The following is a 23,765-nucleotide window of genomic DNA, read 5'->3' as shown; positions in this document are numbered from 1 at the left end:
CATGGATGGGGATGGACCTTTGGACTGCCAATGATCTAATCCATGTAGGCCTAATGTACCTGCTGTTGCCCTGAGAGGCTGAGGGAGTACTATGCCTTCTGCCTTTAGGGGGTGGGAACAGAACCCTTGACACCCAGCAGGTCAGTCCGTGTAAGCCAGAAGTGCTTGCTGTTGCCTGGAGAGGCTGAGGAAGCACCAGCACCCTCCTGTTCTATTGGTGTTGGGGCTGAAGCCACAGGTGCCCAACAGTTCAGTCCCTGTAGTCCAAGAATACCCTCCATTGTCTGGAGAGGCTGAGGATATCCCAATCCCCACAAATCCAATTGGGAAAGGGGGTGGATTTATAGTTACCCATCAGTCCAAGTTGTGAAGGCCAAAAGTGCCTGCTGTTGCCCAAAAAGGCTGAGGAAACACAGCTCCCCTTCTACCTTATTTAGGGGCAAGGGTGGAGCTATAGGTGTCCAGCTCTTCAGTCCGTGTAGGCTGAAAGCACCTGCAGTTTCCCAGAAAGGCTGAAGAAACCCCAGCCCCCTCCTATCCTATGGGGTTGGAGAGGTGGAGGTGTAATTGAAGGCACTCAACAAACTAGTTTGTGTGTGCTGAAAGTACTTGCGGTTGCCCTAAGAAGCTGAGGAAACACAGCTCCTCTCCTGTCTTATTGGGATGGAGGAGTAGAGCCCCAGGTGTCTGGCTATTCAGGCTGTGCCAGTCAAATGCAATTGCAGTTACCTGGAGAGGCCGATGCAGGTCCCTGCCAGAGGTGGGGCTGGAACCTAGGCTAGGGCAGGCCAATCTGGGTGAATGAAACCAGTCCCTATTGTCACTGTGATTTACAGTGAGCCCTGCTTCCACTCATGCTGGGGGCAGAGTCAAAATGGCGGCTACTGGCCTCTTTCCGAATTGGACAGGTTCAAACTTCAGCTGTTCTTAGAATTATACTTTGGCCAGCTACTTCTTCCTCCCCTGTTTTTGGGAAATGGACCTTCCAACTCTAGCCACAGAATAACTCCTGAGGCAGCTTGCACCACCGGAGTAGGCTGATCACAAGCCTCTGTGGTGTGGTCTGTAGTTTCCTGGAGAGGCTGGTGCAGGTTCCTCCAGCTTCCTCCCTGCAGGATGTGGGCCTGGGGCTTTGGCTTGAGCTGCAGTCCGATCTGGATGGAAAGAAGCCAGTCAGCACCAGCACTGTGATTTTCAGTCCACCCCACTTCCCCTCAAGCTAGAGGTAGAGTTAAAAATGGCAGTTATTGGGAATCGGACTTGGTCCATTGGATAAGGCGTCCGTCTACCACATGGGAGGTCTGTGGTTCAAACCCCGGGCCTCCTTGACCCGTGTGGAGCTGGCCCACGCGCAGCACTGATGCGTGCAGGGAGTGCTGTGCCACGCAGCGGTGTCCCCTGTATGGGGGAGCCCCACACGCAAGGAGTGCGCCTTGTAAGGAGAGCCACCCAGCGTGAAAGAAAGTTCAGCTTGCCCAGGAATGGTGCCATACACACGGAGAGCTGACGCAGCAAGGTGACGCAACAAAAAGAGACACAGATTCCCGTGCCGCTGACAACAACAGAAGTGGACAAAAAGAAGAACACGCAGCAAATGGACACAGAGAACAGACAACTGGGGTGGGGGAGGGGGGGAAGGAGAGAGAAATTTTTTAAAAAATGGCAGCTGTTGGCCTCTTTCTGATTTGAACAGGTTCAAACTTTAGTTGTTCTTAGAATCATACTTCAGTCAGCCGAATTTCTTCATCAGTAGTTGAAGTTGATGCCCAGCTGTCTCGTCCCGCCCTCATTTTGGGAAATGGAGCTTCCAGTTCCAGCCACAGAATAGCTTCTGAGGAGCCTTGTGCCTCCAGTGGAGTATGGGCACCAGCCTCCACAGCGTGAAGTACTTTACTCATGAATCTTCTCTGCAGATGAGCAGTCTCCTGTTCTGCTCTCCTGGGGCCCCCAAACAGATGCTCTAGATAGCTCTGGGTGATTAATAAATGCCCTGTAGCACAATCTGTCTCCAGAAGCTGCTGCTTCTGCAGCCATCTTGCTGCTTATCCCCATTGTGAGTTTATTTTTGTATACGGTATGAGGGAGAGGTCTACCTTCATTCTTTTGCACATGGAGATCTGGTTTTCACAGTATCATTTCTTGAAGAGACTGTTCTTTCCTAATGGAATGGTATTTATCCCTTTGTCAAAAATAAGTTGACTGTAAATGTGAAGGTTGATTTCTTAGTTCTCATTTCAGTTCCATTGGTCTATATGTCTGTCCTTGTGCCTGTACCATGCTAGGGTTTTTTGTTTTGTTTTAATTTACTTATTTATTTCCCCTACCCCCCCCCCCCCCCCCCCCGGTGTCTGCTCTCTGTCCAGTCACTATGTGTTCTGGGTCCGATTGCACTCTTGTCATGCGGCACCGGGAAACTGTGTTGCTTTTTTGTGGTTGTTGCATCATCTTACTGCATCTGCTCTCCATGCTGCATCTGCTCTCCATGTGTGTGGCACCACTCCTGGGCAGGCTGTGCTTTTTTCACGCAGTGCGGCTCTCCTTGTGGGGCGCATTCCTTGTGTGTAGGGCACCCCTCCACAGGGGACTCCCCTGTGTGGCACGGCACTCCTTGCGCACCCAGCACTACATGGGCCAGCTCGCCACACGGGTCAGGAGGCCCTTGGTTTCAAACCCCAGACCCTCCATATGGTAGGTGGACGCTCTATCAGTTGAGCCACAACCACTTCCCTACACAATGTTGTTTTGATTACTGTGGCTTTGTAATAAGTTTTAAGATTAGGAAATTTGAGTCATCCAACTTCGTTCTTCTTTTTCAAGATGGCTTTGGCTATTTGGGGCCACTTACATTTTCATATTAATTTGATGTTTGGTTTTCCCATTTTTACAAAAAAGGTTTTTGGAATTTTGATTAGGATTTTGTTGAATCTGTAAATTGCTTTCTATAGAATTGACATTTAACAGTATTTTGTCTTCCAATCCATGAACACAGAATGTCCTTTCATTTACTTAGTTCTTTTTTCTTTTAGCAATGTTTGGTAGTTTTCTTTGTACAATTCCTTTACATCCTTTGGTTAGATTTACTCCTAGATATTTAATCTTTTTAGTTGCTGTTTTAAGTGGAATTTTTTTCTAATTTCTTCTTCTATTTTGTCCATTGCTAGAGTGTAGAAACAATGCTGATTTTGAGTGTTGATCTGTACCCTGCCACTTTGCTGAAATTTTTAGCTCTAGGAGCTTTGTTGTGTATTTTTCAGGATTTTCTGGATATAGGATCATGTCATCTGAAAAATTGGAAAGCTTTTCTACTTCATTTCCTATTTGGATATCTTTTCTGCCTCTGAGAAGATCATGTTTTTGGTTTCTTCATTCTATTAATATGATGTATTACATTAATTGATTTTCTTATGTTAAACCGCCGTTGCATACTAAATCCCATTTGGTCATGGTGTATAATCCTTTTAAAGTGCTATTGGATTAGTATTTTGTTGAGGATTTTTGCGTTTATATTCTTAAGAAATACTGGTTTGTAATTTTCTTTTCTTGTGGTGCCTTTATCATATGAGGGTGATACTGGCTTCATAGACTAAATTAGGGGATTTTCCTTCCTCTTCAATATTTTGGAAGGGTTTGAGTAGATTTGGTGTTAATTCTTACTGGAATGTTTGTTAAAACTCCCCTGTAAAACAGTCTAGTCCTGGGCTGCTCTTGGCTGGGAGTTTGTGTGTGTGTGTTTTGCTACTGTTGTTATTTTTAGGAGGAACCAGGGATTGAACCTGGGACCTCATATATGGGAAACAAGTGCTCAACCACTGAGCAATACTGGCTTCCCATGGCTAGGAGTTTTTGATGACTGGCTCAATCTCTTCACTAGTTATAGGTTTGTTGAGATCTTTTATTCTTTTTTTTTTGAAAAAGTATTTTCCAAATTTAAAATTTACAGAGAAGTTACAAGAATAGTACAAAGAAGTCTTCATTCCCATTACCCAAATTCACTAATTTTTAACATGTACATGTTACTCTTTTTTCCCTTGAAACTTTTAAGAATTGTTTGCATACATTATGTCAATTTACTTCCATTTTTTAAAAATGTAGCAATGTTACAAATTACTTGGTTAGCCCAAGGCAATAACTACAATAACAATAAATCCACTGTATTCAGTGGTTACAGTCCCCCTTATTTTTGTTCACTCCTCAAACTTGAGGGATTTAGGACAATGACTGTTCTGGCTTCTTTAGGCTGAGGAGGGACATAAATATTATGGGACTGAGGGATGATGGAATTGTTTTGCTTGCATTTGAAGATACTTCTTGCTTTTGAGATGGGGCTGATCCATCATCATCATGTTGTTAGTTGTCCAGGGTAGGCAAAAAGAACTGGAGAGTGGGAGTTGACCTCATACCTGCTGGGATTTATGGCATAGAATTATAACTAGTAGTTATAGGAAAGCTTGGTTTGGGGATATGCTTAGTTTGGACTTTCTTTTTTTTTTTTAATTTTTAAAAAAGATTTATTTATTTATTTATCTCCCCTCCCCTCACCCCCGGTTGTTCTCTGTGTCTATTTGCTGCATGTTCTTCTTTGTCTGCTTCTATTGTTGTCAGCGGCACAGGAATCGTGTTTCTTTTTATTGCGTCATCTTGTTGCCTCAGCTCTCCATGTGGGCGGTGTCATTTTTTTTTAAAAGATTTATTTATTTATTTTTATTTCTTTCCCCTTCTGACCTCCCCACCCCAGTTGTCTATTCTCTGTGTCTATTTGCTGCATGTTCTTCTTTGTCCGCTTCTGTTGTTGTCAGCGGCTCAGGAATTTGTTTTTCTTTTTGTTGCGTCATCTTGTTGTATCAGCTCTCCGTGTGTGCGGCGCCACTCCTGGCCAGGCTGAATTTTCTTTCATGCTGGGCGCACTCACTGCGCGTGGGGCTCCCCTACGCGGGGGACACCCCTGCGTGGCAGGGCACTCCTCGCGCACATCAGCACTGTGCATGGGCCAGCTCCACACAGGTCAAGGAGGCCCGGGATTTGAACCATGGACCTCCCATGTGGTAGACAGACGCCCTCACCACTGGGCCAAGTCCTCTTCCCCGGTGCCATTCTTAGGCAGGCTGCGCTTTCTTTCATGCTTGGCGGCAATCCTTATGGGGCGCACTCCTTGCGCGTGGGGATTCTCTACGCGGGGACACCCCTGCATGGCAGGGCATTCCTTGTGCACATTAGCTCTGTGCAAGGGCCAGTTCCACACGGGTCAGGGAGGCCCGGGGTTTGAACCGCGGACCTCCTATGTGGTAGATGGATGCCCTAACCACTGGGCCAAGTCCACTTCCCTAGTTTGGGCTTTTGGGTTATGTACCATTAAGTTACCATTAGATGCTTAAGGGTTAGAATGGTTTCTAGGAAAATTCCAGCTGTCTACTGTGATATGCGCAGGCCAGAGGTGTGGTCAAGTGAATTTTATCTTCTCAATTGCCTCATTATGCTCTCACTCTTCAAAGTATATTATGCAATTGGGTCAGGTTGGACTCAACTAAACAGTACCTCTCTTCTGGAGAATGAGATTTGGGAAGAGGTTATTCCAAGACTTTTTTCTATACAAATTAAATTTACAGAATAGTTTCCATACCTCAACTCAATTTCAGACACAACTACAATACATTCCAAATTGAGGTAATATTCAACAACGTGAGAAAACCTAAGCCTTCAATTCCAACCAGCTTCAAGTAAAGGTGGAATTTCTGAGCCACATTTATGGAGGAGGAGAACCACATGGAGCTTTAAAAAGACCTAAGACGGGAAACGGACTTGTCCCAGTGGTTAGGGCGTCCGTCTACCACATGGGAGGTCCGTGGTTCAAAGCCCGGGCCTCCTTGACCCGTGTGGAGCTGGCCCATGCGCAGTGCTGATGCGCGCAAGGAGTGCCCTGCCATGCAGGGGTGTCCCCTGCGTAGGGGAACCCCACGCGCAAGGAGTGTACCACGTAAGGAGAACCTCCCAGCGCAAAAGAAAGTACAGCCTGCCCAGGAATGGCGCCGCCCACACTTCCCGTGCCGCTGACGACAACAGAAGCGGACAAAGAAACAAGACGCAGCAAATAGACACAGAGAATAGACCAGACAACCGGGGGAGGAAATTAAATAAATAAATAAATCTTTTAAAAAAAAAAAAGAAAAGAAAATGCCTTTTCTGTATTGGTGCTCAACATAAAAAGACCTAAGATGATAAAAGTGAACTGTAGAACAAGAGGCTCATTATTGCTTTTTGGTCACAGTAATCTAGTGGACACGAGGCATTTATGGATTGATTCTTGATTGGCTGATGTTAGAAAGAGTTGTGAGTGAATACGAGAAGGAAAATATATTAGAAATGCATACCTTGTTTCTTCATTTTTCTTACGTGTTTTCTGACAATATCCCAATGTGGGACAAAAGAAGAAAAGAGCATAGAAAAGTCCTAATATCATACAAATACTTTAGAGATGAAGGCAAAGCCAGGCCAAACATAAAAAGAATATGCTTTCTCATCTCCTGTGTCCTGTTGTTTAAAGGTAATATTACATAGGATTTTTTTTTTAATGTAAAGTCTCTGTATTATTAAATTTTGGCTGCAAGCCAGTTTTATTTCATAGGTGACTAAATTTCAGTCTCTCTAGTCGGATGCCTCTCCCAGGGATGGATATAATATAATGACTTGTAAACCTGTAAATTAAAGGGAAAAACTCTGGCAAGTTGGATTTTAGATCTCAGACTAAAGAAAGAGGACATTTGTGCACTATAACTTTCTAAGTGCCCTTTAGATCTCAAAGGTACACTTCTCCCTTTCTAAGTAAGTCTAAGACTAATCTTGGTTGGAAAATAAAATCTAAATTAATACTTAGATTTTCTACAAGAAACACATCTACATATGCAAAATAAAAGCACACAGTATTTATTTTTGGTAAGTATTCTAATTTTATTTAAAAAATAAAACCTGCAACTTAAAGGAGGGTTTTCCCCAGCCAGTGTATTATAAGAAAGATAAGTGTCCCTGATTTGCCCTAGACCTCACATGGACTATAAATGCTGCCAGTCACCCCCACCAATTTAAAAGGTACCAGTATAAAGGAAAAAGTAATTATCTGCTCAGGACTGATTCTACAGCTTAAATGCTTGAAGGACTCCCAAAAATTCTACTGGGAACTACAGGCACGAAAGTGCTAGAGCATCTCATCTATTCTGTTGAAAAGTTAAAATAGAGCAGCTTATCACCATGGTTACAGAATTCTGTGGGTAGTTTTGGTCCCTTACTAACCAAAAAGATCAGTTAAGTGACCAACAGGGAATCTGAACTGCAGCTAACCTGACAGGCTGCTAACAGCCCAAGAGCTCACAAGCAACCTGAGGCATCTTGGAACTGACATATCCCTTCAAATAACAGATATACACAAGCAGAAAACATTGTAAATATATTTTTGAGCAATTATACTTTTTAAAATATATGTGATTTTGGACTTATTTTAAAGTTAATTAGAGCATAGAATTGCATACAAATATATGTATGAGGACAATCTTAAATATATTTAAGATTAATAAAATTAAATTGGGGAGCAAACATAGCTCAGCAGCTGAGTGCCTGCTTCCCATGTACTAAGTCATGAGTTTGCTTCCCACTCCCTCCTAAAAACAAGCAAATGAAAACAAACAAAAAACCAGCTCTCATTGGGGAGCAAATATAGCTCAGTGGTTGAGTGCCTGCTTCTCATGTTTGAGGTTCTGGGGCAATCCCCAGTACCTCCAAAAGGAAAAGAAAAATTAAACCCAAGAGAAACAAAATGTATGATGTTTCTCAAAAAATATAAATGTAGATGAATATATCCACTCAGTTAACTTGTACTGAGTATTTTCTATGTGACAGCCACTGAAGTAGATGATATGGGTGGTACAAATAAGAAAAAAGGCAATGCCCCCACCTACAGATCATTCAAAGCTAGTTGGAGATGTGTAAATGAAAAGACTATTAGCTGGCATGATAAGTGCTGTATAAATGTTATGAATATACATATAGTGTTGTGGGACACCAGATAATTGCTTGGGCAGGTGCAGAGAGGCTTCAGAGAGGTTGGAGGATGAGAAAGCAGAGGTAGGAGTCTGTGCAAAAAGCCCCTCTGTGAAGGATGCCACCCCTGGGAAGGACTGTAAGAATGTTATTATATGACTGGAGCTGTGAGGAGCAGAATCTGAGGCTGGGAAGATTTTTTTGGCGTCAGATAAAGCAGAGCCTTTCATACTGGATCAAATTCTGTAGGCAACAGTTAGTTTTTAGGCAGAAAGTGAAATGATGAAATCTGATCTTAAGTGTCTCCCCAGCTGCCATAGGGAGAAAGAACTAGAATAGGTAGAGACCCCTACCAGAAGTAGAGTGGGCAGATTGCATTGATATACCAGTATCCTTTTGTTCAAAGCACTCTTATTTCATTAAATATATACTTGTAAGAAACATTTCTGAATATATGTAGAATGACTTTCTAATAGAAGGTATTGGTATTCCCAAGGATGTAGTGAATAGAAAAGCATCTCATATGATAACTTTGTGTAGGTGCTCATGAAAAATGAGTTTGAATTAACCACTCTTTCAAAATTCTGAGGAAAAAAATCTTTCTGAAAAAAGATGTTTGTTTAACTCTCATGCATTTTATATTTCAGAACCTTGAAAATATGCCCCTGTAAACAGCTCAAAGAGATTGGAGATTGTTTTAAAAGAAACTTTCAAAAGAAAAAAAAAAAAAATCTGAAGCAATTCCTTGGAAATAAATTAATTCTGGTATCTGCATTATATTCCTAGGAAGAAAAATGCAAAAGAGAAATAAATGTTATATATAAAAAGAGGGGAAATAAACAAAAACAACAAAAGGAAATCCAAGGAAAGTTTGAGACCATGGTGTACAGCACTCCCTGGGTAACAGTAAATATTTCTTACCTTCCTCCTCCACCACCCTGCCAGGCCATGAAGCCTAGGCCGTGTTTAATCCCAGCTACATTCATCACTAATCATCAGTAGACACCACCCCCAAACTTCTGTCAGCCACGGGAGCCTAGGGCCAAAAGAGTCCTAAGGACTGTAGAAATCAGACTTCACTCATAGCCCTATAATAATTTCCTCGTTCTGCTGATTCCACAAGACAGATTACTGAATTTAATTTGGGAAATATAAAGACATGGTTATCACATCTCCTAGGTAATATGCTAAATATCCACATTCATTATCTATTATAGTGACACAACAACTCCACATTTTCCCATTTAACAGATGATATACCTGCATTAGAAAAGTAAAGCACACATTTGGTAAGTGGCCTAAATAAGATTGGGTCCACAATTTTTTCAACTCCAAAGCTGTGCTCACAATCAAGGATAACCAAAATAAGGAGGAATGCCAGTGAGTAAGTAATGTCAAGCACCAGTTGAATAAGACAGCAGTGAATTCTGCTGTTTTTAGAAGAGGGGGCCCCCTGTCTGGGCTGAGAGCTCAAGGAAATCATTACTGCAACGGTGACACTTGGGTCTTGCCTTCTGGACAAGACAAAGGGACAAAGAGAGTCTATTTCAGGTATAAATTTAGTAGGATGCATAAAGAGATATAAATCTGTAATCGATATACATTTGTAAATAACTATCCATTTGATAAATGTATTAAGCACCTATTATGTGTAAGGCATTATTCTGGGAGTTCATTCAGTGGGACAAGAGGGCAGTCTGTAGGTAACAACATTTCTTTAAATTTTGTTTGAAGTCCAGGAAAGGTGATGTTGAAGTCCTCAGTCCAGATTTGCCAGGGGAAGTTGGCTGATAGGAAATTTCAGCAAGAGGAAATGTTGAAGTTTAGGGAGAAATTCTTCTGACCTCTACAACACTCAACTCAGGCTTTTAAGTCCTTCAGCTGATAGGATGAGGTAACCCACATTGCTGAGGGCAAATTCCTTTGTTGATTACAGGTGCAGTTAACTGATTATAGATGCAAATCCTATACCAGTGTTCTGAAATTTCCTGGTGATTGTGGCTTTTTTTCTGCCTTTTGGCCTGGTAGTTGGTAGTTCATAAGAATTTTTTTCTTCTTTTGTTTGACTTGGAGAAGTGTGACAAATGCACATAAAACAAATAAAAGATTATTAGGTTGAGAGAGATGAAATTTCCATTTTTGTAGGTCAAAACATTTGCACCAGCAATTTGAATATGGTTCAATCTAGTAACTACCAACTATGTGACACCATTCACTAGTAGACAATATTTTGGTTTACTTCTTTAAATTATGTATACTGAACTTTCCCTTTTCTTTTCTATTATGCAATTTAAACATGAATTCTCTGTTACTCTCTCTTCTCCTTTTCTTTTTTTTTTTTAGGTACCGGGCCAGGGATTGAGCCCAGAACCTTGTATGTGGGAAGCAGGTGCTTAACCACTTGAGCCATATCCACTCCACCCTGCTCCCCAGTCATATCTCTTTATCAGGGCTCTACCCTCCTTAGCATGCTCTCTCATAGTTCTGGAATTCTGTGTTAACTAATTATTGATGTTCCTGGTATCAGCTTTTCTGGACCTTTTTTTTTAGGCATTATGTTAATATTGCCTCTCAAAAAAGTTTGTCTCTATTTCTTAAAAAAAAAACATTGAGAGTTTTGTTTTTAACATTTATCCCATTTTGATTTATTTTGATTACTAATTCTTGATCCCTTTGTTCACTTCTGATCTGTCAGAATATATCCTCAACCATCATCTCTTCAAATATTGCCTTTGCTCCACTCTTACCTCTCCTTCTGGGACTACACTTGTGAAGATATTAGACTTTTTGTCGTGTCTTGTGTCTCTTAGGATTTTCTTTTTTTTTTTTTAGATTATTTTATTTATTTAATTTCCCCCCTTCCCCTGGTTGTCTGTTCTTGGTGTCTATTTGCTGCGTCTTGTTTCTTTGTCCGCTTCTGTTGTCGTCAGCGGCACGGGAAATGTGGGCGGCGCCATTCCTGGGCAGGCTGCTCTTTCTTTTCACGCTGGGCGGCTTTTCCTCACGGGCGCACTCCTTGCGCGTGGGGCTCCCCCACGCGGGGGACACCCTTGCGTGGCACGGCACTCCTTGCGCGCATCAGCACTGCGCATGGCCAGCTCCACACGGGTCAAGAAGGCCCGGGGTTTGAACCGTGGACCTCCCGTATGGTAGACGGACGCCCTTACCACTGGGCCAAAGTCCGTTTCCCTCTTAGGATTTTCTGTTTATTTCCCATCCTTTGTTCTTAACTATAACTGCCCTATCTTCAGTTTACTCATCATTTCTTCATTTGTGTCTCATCTGCTGTTCAACCTGTCTATATAGTATTAAAATAGCCTTTTTACCATTTTTATGGCTTGGACATAGTGGAAAGATTTTGATTCATATCAAATATTTTGTCTTTAAGTATTTGACTTATTTATTTTAGATTTATTTTTTGTTTATTTCTCTCCCCCCGTTGTCTGCTCTCTGTGTCCATTCTCTGTGTCTTCTGTGTCCCCTTGTATTGTTGTCAGTGACACCGGGAATCTGTGTCTCTTTTTTACGTCATCTTGCTGTGTCAGCTCTAGGTGTGTGTGGTGCCGCTCCTGGGCAGGTTGCAGTTTTGTTCCATGGGACGGTTTTCTTTATGGGGTGCACTCCTTGCACATGGGGCCCCCAATGTGGGGGACACCCCTGCGTGGCACGGCACTCCTTGCGCATATCAGCACTGCATATGGGCCAGCTCACCACATGGGTCAGGAGGTCCTGGATTTGAACCTTGGACCCTCCCAGGTGGTAGGTGGATGCTCTGTCAATTGAGCTAAATATGCTTCCCATATTTGCTTTAAATACTCAAAGTTTTCATTCACTCTTTAATATTGTCTCATATTAAATACCACCAAAAATAAGGCTCATTTGATAACACTCCTTCCTTTGCAAGTTTTACTTTTAACCTTACATGAGATTTGTCACCCCACTGGTAGCAACTTATTCCATATTTATGTTTATGTGCTTGTCTCCCTATACACATCTTGAGAGTATAAAAGGTGTTTTATTAATCTTGGATACCCATCAAACATGACAGTGCAAAGGCAAGGGAATTGGAATAAAAGTTTTTTACTCTTTCTAAAAATGACCTTGGAGACATGACAAAACATAGTAACAAGATGTACAGTTGGGTCTTCTATAAATTTTCGTGTTGACTGCCTCTTTCACAACAACATGGTAAGAATAAGTTTTCCGACATCCTTTCCACATCACAAAATGCTGATCGTTTCAGAATGAATAGGAATATGCCATTTCAGGGATCAGTTTCGTTTACGGATGTGACTGTGGACTTCACCCAGGAGGAATGGGAGCAACTGGACCCTTCTCAGAGGATCCTGTACATGGATGTGATGCTGGAGAATTACAGCAACTTGCTTTCAGTAGGTAAGGATAGCTTTCAGGTGTAACTCAGTGTTTACCTGATAGCATTCATATCCTTTCTTAATTACCAAAAGTTAATGGACTTCTCAATTACAAGTGGATTAGGCCTTGAGCTCCAGGCATTCCAGCTGAGAGATGATCCAGCCCCTGAAGTTCTACCTTCTTTATTTTCAGGGTCTCTGAAGTCCAACCAGTTGGAGCTAAGTCCCTTTAGCAAATTCTCTGATATTATCAAACCAGATGTGATTTTCCCATTGGAGCAGTGAGAAGAGCTGTGGATAGCAGAAGTAGAATGGCCAATTCAGAGCTTTCCAAGAAAGAGATGGAGGGAGAGAGGGAGACTCAGATAGACAGAAGCCAGTGGAAGTAATAGCCCAGAGATTGCAAATGGGTTGGTACCTTTGCAATATTTTCAGGAATCCACTTTTCAACTCCCTAAACCTTTAGAGAAGGCCAAAGAGAGACGTGTACACCTCAGATGTCTGAATCATACCTCCAAAAGTCTCTCTCTTCCACCTTAACATTTGTAGATATTTGCCTCTCACACTTGAGGCTTGAATCTGATACTGGTCTAACACATCTTAAACCTTTCTGTTGTGATTACTTGTTCTTTCTTTAGTATTTTGAATTTGCCAGAATGGTGACTGTTACATTTCAGTGGACAGAATTGTGGTAATTTTGGTGGCCTAAGGGAAGATACAGATTTTTTAGTACAAGAGTAATATTATTGTCCCGGACACAGATGGCAGTAGGGTCAAAGTGTCAGGAATGTCAGGAACAAGCATTAATACAGAGATGAAAATAAAGGTTTTAAAGCTGTTGGTCAAAGCTGGGTAATTTGAGTCTCAAGATCTCTTCAAATAAAACCACATATGAAAGCAGGGGCATGGCTAGTCTAAGGAGATGTTAACTATAGTAAAAGAAGGAAAATAAGATAGGTTGGGGAAAACATGCCATTCTACAATTTCAGTAGGGGAAAAAAGAAAAACCAGTAGCAACAAGAGCAGCAAGAATGACTTGCCCTTGGGTTTATTTTGTATTTCCTAAAGGGCATATGAGTTCCCAGAGCTTGCCATTCACTAGCAGAAGATCTTACTTTAATGATATGGAGCTCTCCAATAGGATTGTCTCTACAAACCTGTGAGAAATGCTGCTTTTAGATGTGATTTTGGTATAAACAAGTTGTGGGAAAAGAAGCAGAAAAGAGCCAAGAAGCATGTAGGCTAGTCTTTCTCCTTCCCCAGTAATTTAGGGGCAAGTTGTTGGTTGCTAAATTCAGATCTGTCTAGGTAATTTCTCCTAACCTCTTTCCTTGTTTTCTTGGAGTCTGTGTGGGATGCTATGACCTCCTGGAAGTGCCAGCCTTCCCACATCATTTATGCCCTGTTTACTGCCCTTGGTGTTTCTTTCACTTTCTCTACCCACTTTTTAAGTTCATTTTTGATCTGATGATGCTACATGTGTCTACTGTTGGTTTCCACCACTTTTTTTGGGGGGGGGGGGATTTTTAAAATACTGGGAGATTGGGTCCCATGTGAAAAAGTCAGTCCTCCAATAGAACATGTGTGATGACTTCCCATTCTATATATTAAAGTGAAGGGATTGACAATATCTTTTCCTTGTGCTCTTTCTTCAAAGTGTGGAAGGCTGATGATCAGATGGAGAAGGACCACGGAAACCCAAATGAGCCAGCAAGGCAGTTCATAATCCTCAAAAACCAAACCTCAGTTGAGGAAAGAGATAATCTTTTTGGAAAAATATTTAATCAGAGCACAGACTTTGTTTCTTTAAGACAAGTACCCTATATATATGACTTGTATGAGGAAACATTGAAATATAATTCAGACTTACTTAATAGTAATAAGAGCTATGCAAGAAAGAAAGCTAATGAGTTTAATGGATTTGAGAAAGCACTTCTCTATCTGAAGGAAGAGAAAAAGCATACTGGAGTGGAATACTCTGAATATAATAAAAGTAGAAAAGTTCTTGGCTGTAAAGAAGCCATTTTTCAGCATCAGAAAATTAGAAATTTGGTTCAACCTTTAATTTGTAATTACTGTGACAAGGCCTTCAGCTTTAAGTCACTCCTCATCTGTCATAAGAGAATACATACTGGAGAAAAACCCTATGAATGTAGTGTATGTAAGAAAACCTTCTCACATAAGGCAAACCTCACTAAACATAAGAGAATTCATACTGGGGAGAAACCCTTTGAATGTCCTGAATGTGGAAAAGCTTTCACCCACCAGTCAAACCTTATTGTACACCAGAGAGCACATATGGAGAAGAAGCCCTATGAATGCACTGAATGTGGCAAGACATTTGCCCAGAAGTTTGAACTCACTACACATCAGAGAATTCATACAGGAGAGCGGCCCTATGAGTGTAATGAATGTGCAAAAACCTTCTTCAAGAAATCGAACCTCATTATACATCAGAAAATTCACACGGGGGAGAAACGCTACGAGTGCAGTGAATGTGGAAAATCCTTTATCCGGAACTCACAGCTCATTATACATATGAGAACTCATACAGGAGAGAAACCCTATGAATGTACTGAATGTGGGAAAACTTTCAGCCAGAGGTCAACGCTTAGACTGCACTTGCGAATTCATACAGGAGAGAAACCATATGAGTGTTCTGAATGTGGGAAGGCCTTCAGCAGGAAGTCCCGCCTCAGTGTCCATCAGAGAGTTCATTTAGGCGATAAACCCTGAGACTGCAACAAGGTTGGGCTCTGGGAAACTCGTCCACAAGAACCCTTCTCCAGGGGTAGAAACCTCATGAAGGAACTTAAAAAATATGGGGATTCATACTGAGGTACAATCTATCAACTTAAAAGTGTGTTAATATGATCCCTAAGAACAACAACAACAAAAATAGAATCCCATAAGAACAATATTGTACTGCAAGTTAGAAAGGATACCCAGCTAATGAATACATTTCAGAATATATCCAGCTGTGTATAGACATGGCTAGCTATATTACAGTGAGCCTTTTAAAAGTTTGAATGAATTGAATTTTCCAGGCAGCAGTATCAAGGATATATAAACAGTATTCGAAATATGTAGTGATTATGTCTGCAATATGCCACAAGAAACAGTTATGTTTTAGATCTGCACATATGAATTAAAAACAATCACTGGGAGTTTGAAATGCTTGTCCTCTGTGATAATTAGGATGCATCAAAGAAGATTTTCCATACTAAACATCACGTGTGGTTTTCAATACTTTTGCAGTCCAGTGTGCATTCCAAATGAAATATGAAATATGTTAACCATTTTAAAGTAGCACATAGCATATCTTTTCTCCCACTGCTTGCTAGCATACATAAGTTGGCATGGCCATGTTTACTGAGCTACCTATTCAATAAATAGAACACAATGTTGTTAAAGTTTTAACCTGCCTCTGGGTTTGCTGATGATTTTGTAGAAGCATTATTTACATATACATACAATTTAGAGGAGATTTCGAGAATGAATAGAGGCATATGTGGGCTGTGTTACACAATGTACACCAAGAATAAAATTGTGCTGTATAAAGAGAATATCCCCATCCATTGTACTCTTGTTGTTTTTCACAGGGGTATTTACATGCAATTGTATGTGTATTGCCAAAATATTTCATAACCCAGAAACCACCTGTAGTTTTGTGTGTTGTCCTGTTTCTCTTAATATTTTAGGGATTATGTTGCAAAAAAAATGTTAGGATGATTATGTAGCTGTTTGTTACACTTCAGAGACTAGAAAATAATTATTTTATTTTGAGGAACTGTCAAGAGAGGTCTGTTTTCTTTAAAATTATTTTTTTAAATATCCATGCTCATAGTCCACTTTAGAAATGCAGTTCTTTAAAAAGGTATTTCTACTTTATTGAGTTTCATTCTTATCATCCTAAAACATTTCCATTGGGACCTAATTTATTTATTTTATTTTTTTTTTTTTTAAGATTTATTTATTTATTTTATTTCCCCCCTTCCCCTGGTTGTCTGTTCTTGGTGTCTATTTGCTGCGTCTTGTTTCTTTATCCGCTTCTGTTGTCATCAGCGGCAGGGGAAGTGTGGGCGGCGCCATTCCTGGGGCAGGCTCCACTTCTTTTCACGCTGGGCCGCTCTCCTCATGGGCGCACTCCTTGCGCGTGGGGCTCCCCCACGCGGGGGACACCCTTGCATGGCAAAGGCACTCCTTGCATGCATCAGCACTGCGCATGGGGCCAGCTCCACACGGGTCAAGGAGCCCCGGGGTTTGAACCGCGGGCCTCCCATATGGTATACGGACGCCCTAACCACTGGGCCAAAGTCCGTTTCCCTGGGACCTAATTTATGATGTTATATCTTTCCTTTAAAATTTCACAAAAGCAAATATTTTCTAAGTTAGATTTTTCAGTAGTCTCTCCATATGTTCTTTGATGATTAACATGAAAATATTTATTTTCCTTTGCATAAGTAGATATACCATTTTAGCCTTTTTTTAGCATTTTTTTCTCTCCCCCCGCCCTCCCCGCAGTTGTCAGCTCTCTGTGTTCGTTTGATGTATGTTCTTCTGTGACCATGTCGATCCTTATCAGCGGCACAGGGAATCTGTCTTTACTTTTGTTGTGTCATCTTGTTATGTCAGCTCTCCATGTGTGCGGCACCATTTTTTAGTAGACTGCACTTTCTTTCCCGCTGGGCGGCTCTCCTTACAGGGCACACTCCTTGTGCATGGGGCTCCCCTACGTGGGGGACAGCCTTGTGTGGCATGACACTCCTTGTGCGCATCAGCACTGTGCATGGGCCAGCTCCACACAGGTCAAGGAGGCCCGGGGTTTGAGCCACGGACCTCCCATGTGGTAGGCGGACGCCCTATCCATTGGGCCAAGTCCACTTCCCACCATTTTAGTCTTAATTCCAGGTTCACAGTTCAGCCTTTCTCTGTCATTCACAAATCATGCATTCGAATTTTAAACAATAGCTGTAAGTGTCCTTTTTTCTTTTGTTAGCTATTTTGAAAGATCATTGCTGTGCTGTGACTGCATATACATAGGTATCAATGACTTCTGAGCAAATTTATCAGAACATTCATAGTCCAATAATCTTGGTCTTTCTAAGTTGTCATCTTCCCTGCTAATGGTGAGGAAGCAGAGGCAAAGGTTCGTTTCATATGCTATTCTTGGAAATGAAAATTGTGACAGCCTCCTTGGACATAATTATAACTGTTTTTGTTTTTTATTTATGTTTTATGTTCTTCTGGGTTTTTTTGTCTATATTTTTTTGTTGTTTTCGACTCTGGCTTTTAAATTAAGAATGTACACATTTTTCAACCCAGGAGTCTTATTCCTGGGAATCCATCCCTAAGCAAACAATAAAGTTCCACTACCTAAAATTGCATGTTTATCGGTGTACAGGGCTGTGTTTTTTTGGTAAGGACCAAAAAAAATGGAAACAAAGTGAAGAACCATCAGCAAGGTAATGGCTGAATGTATTGTGGTAAAATCCAATCATGGCTGGATGGTAATCCATTGAAAAGAATGTGCTTGCAGATTCTTCCAGGTGAAGTGAGGAAAGCAAGAGGAGAAGGAGTACATGTGTACGTTTTTTATAAAACGAAGATCTAAAAACCTTACATATTTGTGTATTTGTGTATGACTTTATGGGCCTGGAGAACAGATTCCTTCCATTGTGATATCTGGAGCTCATCAGCTGTATCAGTGAGAGTTTGAATAGGAAACTGAATTAGCCCCATATTGTTCAGAAGAAGTGACTAAGGATTACTTAGAGAGGTGAGAAAAGGTTTCGGGACCAAACAAAGGATGGTAAGACACCCAGAGACTGGCAACAGCAAGAAGCTGTTGTCTCTTGGGACTAAGGGACAGAGGGAGGAAAGGAACCCAGTAAGAGCTGAACCTCGGAGGAGGGTCTTCTGAGTGGACACTGCAGCCCTAGAGAGATGCAACTGCTGCAAGAAACACAGAACCAAAGCCAGGAGGGGAGTGGAAGGAAAGCCTCTGTCTCCCTTTGCTCTCACATTCCCCTGCAGGTTCTTCCCTTTGACTGAATCCAACCAGATGCCCAGGTGATGCAGTCCTTCTGGATTAAGTAAGGCTGAATATGGTGGACAGTGGACCCAGAAGAAAAATAATGTGTAGCCTCATGTTCTTAACCTTGCTCTCCAACTGTAATGAGCCTTTCCCAGGAAGACTTTATCGTCTCCAGTGACAATGCTTTTCTCTCACATAAGCCTTATGTGTTTGGAGGTAGGAAAGGTATCGAAAACTGAATTTCAGGGTAAATAGAAATTTAGCATTCATTACGTGGATGGTACTGTAAGCCATAAAACTAGGTGAGATCACCTCGGGAAAGAGTATAAAGACTGTCAAGGCGTGAGTCCATTGGACTCACCACAGTGTTTAGAAGGAAAGGGAAGAAACGGCAAAGGGAATGAAGAAGCAGCAAGCAGATGGTCAGGTTGGAACCCAGCAAAGGGTGGTGTCCTGACAGCCAAACGTAAAGACTGTTTCCAGGTGGGTGGGGGAACGGGGGGTGGCAAACCTAATCTGTCACAGGTTACAGATGCTGGCAGAAGAACCAAGAGAGTGAGTGATCAGGCTAGTGGTATTGACCAGGAAATATATCTGTAGTCTTTTCTTCCTCCTAGAAATAGCAGTAGCCAGGGAATCATCGTTCTTTTGTTCCTGCTCCCCAAGGCCTGTTCCCAGGCAGTGTCCCTTTGAGGACCACATGATGCCAACAGGCAATGGGTTGCAGTCCAGGAGAAGAGCTCCAAGTTAGTGAACCCGAATCTTTTATAATGGGCTGCAAGCAGAACTACCTGACTTTTGTACCCGAGGAAGACATCACCTTTACCATAAGAGGCCAGAAACAAGTCTGCTCTGCTCTGGAGGGAGACACTATATCTTCCAAGGCCATTCACTAGTTCAGATACCCCCAGATGTCTGGGATGCTGGAGGGTGTGAACAGAATGAAAAAAATATGGTTGCGTGTGGGATTATGAATAGCTAGTTATTCCTAGTGATGAGAAGACTGGTGTGTCTGAGAGTGAGTGAAGGAGGGAAGAGGACATTGTTATTGGAAAAGAGGTGGTCATGAACGGAGACACTAAGTTTGAAAAAAATCACCTACAAATAAAAATCACCAGGAATTTAGATAGTGATGGTGTTAGAATGAATGGGAAATAAAATCTTCAAGGAAAATGAGCCAGGGACCAGAAGGTGACTGCATTGAGAATAGTGGGTAGTAGGGTCTGAAGACCTGAGCTTCAAAGATATGGGGTTTCAGAGAAGATGAAAAGAGTGAACTGGGGACATGATGTGGCTCAAGCAGTTGAGTGCCTGCTTCCCATATGGGAGGTCCTGGGTTCGCTTCCTGATGCTCCTAGAAAATACAAAAAAAATACAACTCAGTGGAACTAATGTGGCTCAGTGGTTGAGTCCCAGCTTCTCACATATGTGGTCCTGCGTTCAATCCCCAACCCCTGGTATCTCATGCGCGCACAAGAGAGGTCTGAAAGCAGCCCAGACACCTCCTCACTCCCAAGTCCAATTGAGGGGTGAAGGAGAGAAGACAGCCACACCTAGGGATTGGGGTGCAGCTGTCTTCAGCAGAGATCCAGCCTGCAGTCACTGTAAAGGGAATGTTGAGGTCATTGAGAATAACTCACTGCAAGAACCTGAGGCACAGTGGAAGGAGTGAGAGATGGACCCAGAAAGGAGATATGCAGAGCCAGGGGGAAGTTTAGAATGGCCGGTGAGCCAGGAAGTGACCTGGGGAGGCTGGGCTTCTTGTGGTGGTTGAGTAGTAAAGGTAGTAATGAGATGAAGGCTGCCAGTGTCTGAGGGGGAGAGTGGCTGGGAGCATTGGGAAGGAGGGAGAAGGGTCTTGCCAGGAGCACTCTTGAATTCTGGGGGCCCTCTTGACTCCTTATAATGGAAGTGTGGAAGCCAGGGGTGCAGCTTACTCCAAGCACTTGGGGCTTTCTCTTGATCCGTGCAATAGGCCATTAGAACAATGTTTGACTAAATTACGGTTCATCCCATGTGCTGGAATACACAGCGCTGGCCAAAGGGAGAGTGGTCAGAGTAATGGTGTAGACCTGGAAAAATCTCTCTGATAGAAGTTTACCAGAAGTACTGCAATAATGCAGTGTGTTCATAGTGGGATCAGAAGAGTAAAGTTTATGAGAACTCTGTATATTCTCCATGATTTTTCAGTAAACCTGCAACTTTTCTAATTAGGTGGAAAAAAGTTTCAAAATATGTGTAAGATAACAAAAATGCAGCAAGATATTATCAGTTGGAGAATCTAGATGAGGATGTATATGGGTGTTCATTATATACTTTCCACTTTTCTGGAGGCCTGAAATTTAAAAATAATACAGAAGAACTTGGCAGTGATATGTGTGGCATGTTTCCATTTTTATAGGATCAGATGTGTTTATATGCATACATGGAGATAGATGGGTCAACTTAGGCAAAACTCAGGAAGGAGCTGCACAAGCCTTAACAGTGGGAGGGGGGAGGGTTTATTATCATTTGATTTAATTACTTTAAATTTTGTAAAATTTTAAATAGAATAGTAGTTAAACGTGACTTCTACGTTTTAAAAGTTTCTTTCTGGGAGCGGAGGTGGCTCAAGTGATTGGGCACCTCCCTCCCACATGGAAGTCCTGGATTTGGTTTCTGGTGCCTCCTAAAAAGAAGACAAGCAGACATACCAGACAGCAAGCACACACAGTAAGGGGGTGGAGAAATAATCATCTTTTTTTTTAAGTAAAAAAATTTTTTAATTTTCCAGTTATTTAAAAAAATAAAATGAGTACCAAGTGATGTTTTCCCAGTTTTAAAATATCATATATATAACAGTGTATATAGACATCATGATAGATATATAACCATACAGCCTGATATGTATATATATTGTACACATCTTCTTTCTAGATATATCAGGTATTAAACAGGTTTAAAGATAATGAGCTACTTTGTGCCATGCTGTGTGCTGTGTTTCTCATTTTCATTCTTTTACCTGCCACACCTGGGTAATTTGTACCTGAAGAACGCTTCATAAATCAAAAATACCATTAAATCCAGTGGAGACATTTTTATGCAATCCTTAGTGCCTCAATTAACACTCATTTATACTAAAACAATCCATAATCCATTAAAAAGGACACAATTAGTTAAATAATTCACAGTAGCTAACATAGCAGAACATAATGCAGACCTTCTTTAATTACACTAGGAAGTGGCTGTCTGCTGTTTTCCAGCTCTTTCGTAGCTGTTCTGTGGTGTATGATTTTGGCTGTCCTCTCAAAGCAAAGAACGCCGGGAGAGGTATTGAAGAATTGACGTTACTGGAGAACAATGGGAGCAATCCCCATGAGGTCCTGAACCAGACAGCCAAGAAGGATTGGCCTGGGCCCTGTCTTGCTGGTCAGAAAGGGCTTTCTTGGGGGAAGCCAGCAGAGTCAACTCAGGAGGATGGGTGAGGACATTGCCAGCAGAGGAAGCATCAGGTGTGAAGGCCCACCTGTGAGAAGATGGCACTGCATCCCAGCAGCAGGTACAGAGTCTGGGCAGAGGACGGGGCTATGCGATGAGGCTGGAAAGACAGGTAAGGACTAGGCCTACCCCTGTGAGAAAAATGTGGAGCCATGCTCCACATAGGAGCATTTAAATAGGGAAGAGTCTCTTGGTTTGGTTTGTCAGACTGTAGGACAGTTACCACTAACTGGCTGGATTTACCACAGGAAGTTACTGTCTTATGGTTGTGGAGGCTAAAAACCTAACATCAGGGACACTGCAAGACCATGCTTTCTCCCTGGACTCTGTAGGGTCCTGCTGCTGGCTTGCAGCAATCCTTGGTTCCTTGGCTGGCCCCGCTGTCTCTCATCGTGTGGCCACCTCTCCTTTGTGTGCTCTTCAGGTTTCCTCTGACTTGCTGCGTCTGGCACCTCTCACCTTCCTGGGGCCTTCTCTTTATAAGGCTTTGGGTTATATGGACTAAACCCCACCTCATACAGTTGGCCACACCTTAATTAATGAAAACATCTTCAGACTGTCCTAATTACAGATAAATTCACACCTACAGGAACACAGGTTAAGAACCTGCCTTTTGTTGAGGTACATAATTCTGTCACAAATAGCATGATCTGATTTACCTCTTTTTAAAAAGCTATAATAGCATGCAGATATCTATATAGATCAGAAGTTAAAAAAAAAAAAATGAGCTTGAAGAGAATTTGGGTCTAGTGGCCTGGCAGCAGAAACCCACATTGATGCCTCAGAGGTGAATTTCTGCTAGTTCATAACACCTGTTTCATTTGCTGCCAGCAAACCAAGTAATTGCTTCTGTTTCTTATTGTTGGCAAGTAGTAGGAAATCACGTGCAAGGATCCTTAGCCACTTGAGTTCCTTCTGCTTTCCTAGTTCACTATTCCTAGTGTCTTCTGATGTTTGCCCCACTGCACCTGCCTACAGGCCCAGTCGCCTGAGAAGTACCATCCCCGCATGAAAACTCTGGAATTCCGTTTGCCACAGACACATTTAGAGGAATTATGCAGGTTGTCTGGGGTAGGGCTGCTGCACCTTCTCTCTGGTTGATGCAGATGTGAGAAGATGGAGTTATTGGAGGCCTGTGTCCCTGGGGTTGGTGAGGCCATTAGTCATTAGTGGAAGTGAGAAAAGGAAGGGCAGCACGTGTGGACAGGATGGTCTGTCTCGGGAAATGGAGAGAGGAAGGGACTGGAGCCCAGATCTGAGCAGAGGCTGCTCCCTTGAGTTGAGGAGGCAGAGACTGAGATGTATATTTGAAACAACGTGGGTGTGTGGATTAACTATTTTAGCTGTAAAGTCTATACAATTTAAATACAGATCAGGTATTTCTGATGAAAAATTTACCATCCAAATTGGGATGTGCTGTAAGTGCAAAATACACCCTGATTTCAAGGCTTAGTATGAGAAAATGTAAAATACAAAAATTTTTAAACATTGATTGCATGTTAAAAACATTTTTGTGTATGTTGGGTTAAGTAAGATATATGATTAAAATCAGTTACCTGTTTCTTTTTAGCAGGCTACTATATAATTTAAGATTTCATTTTTGGCTCAATTTTTTTTGGACAGCACTGGCTAGAAGAAGTTGAAGGGGAGACACAGCCAGGCCATTTTCATTTTGGCCACCAGGTGGCAAACTTACCCCAGGACTGCATCTCAGCCTCACAGGCTCCCTGTTGCTATTTTCCAGGCAAGAAAGACCAGACTTTCCAAGAACAGATCATCTCAAACTTGTAAAAAGCAGAAATAAGTTATTATTTTTTAAAAATCCATGTCACTTATGAACATATAAAAAATTA

General features: G+C 41.9%; 1 protein-coding gene and 1 pseudogene across 9 annotated transcripts in view; one reads left to right on the top strand and one right to left on the bottom strand.

Moving 5' to 3' along the window:
- The window catches only part of LOC105746873 (zinc finger protein 1 homolog), a 60,229-nt gene that overhangs the window by 23,495 nt on the left and 12,969 nt on the right, over positions 1 to 23,765 (top strand). For 6 of the 9 annotated variants that reach the window (XM_071209054.1, XM_071209058.1, XM_071209057.1 and 3 more), the window contains 2 exons: positions 12,294 to 12,420; positions 14,056 to 17,789. The exons of 2 other annotated variants lie outside the window; for them this stretch is intronic. In XM_071209054.1, coding sequence (XP_071065155.1) covers positions 12,294 to 12,420; positions 14,056 to 15,134 — 1,206 coding nt within the window. In that variant the 3' untranslated portion in view covers positions 15,135 to 17,789. Of the gene's footprint in view, positions 1 to 12,293; positions 12,421 to 14,055; positions 17,790 to 23,765 lie in introns of those variants that run through there. One more of the 9 variants, XM_071209059.1, reaches the window with a different exon arrangement.
- Positions 21,923 to 23,765, bottom strand: part of LOC101414334 (chymotrypsinogen B-like) — a 7,875-nt pseudogene continuing 6,032 nt past the window's right edge.

The sequence above is a fragment of the Dasypus novemcinctus genome, chromosome 18 (genome assembly GCF_030445035.2).
Source record: "Dasypus novemcinctus isolate mDasNov1 chromosome 18, mDasNov1.1.hap2, whole genome shotgun sequence".
Lineage (NCBI taxonomy): Eukaryota > Metazoa > Chordata > Mammalia > Cingulata > Dasypodidae > Dasypus > Dasypus novemcinctus.
The sequence above is the reverse complement of the archived record's forward strand: the minus strand, read 5'-3'. Positions and strand labels throughout refer to the sequence as shown.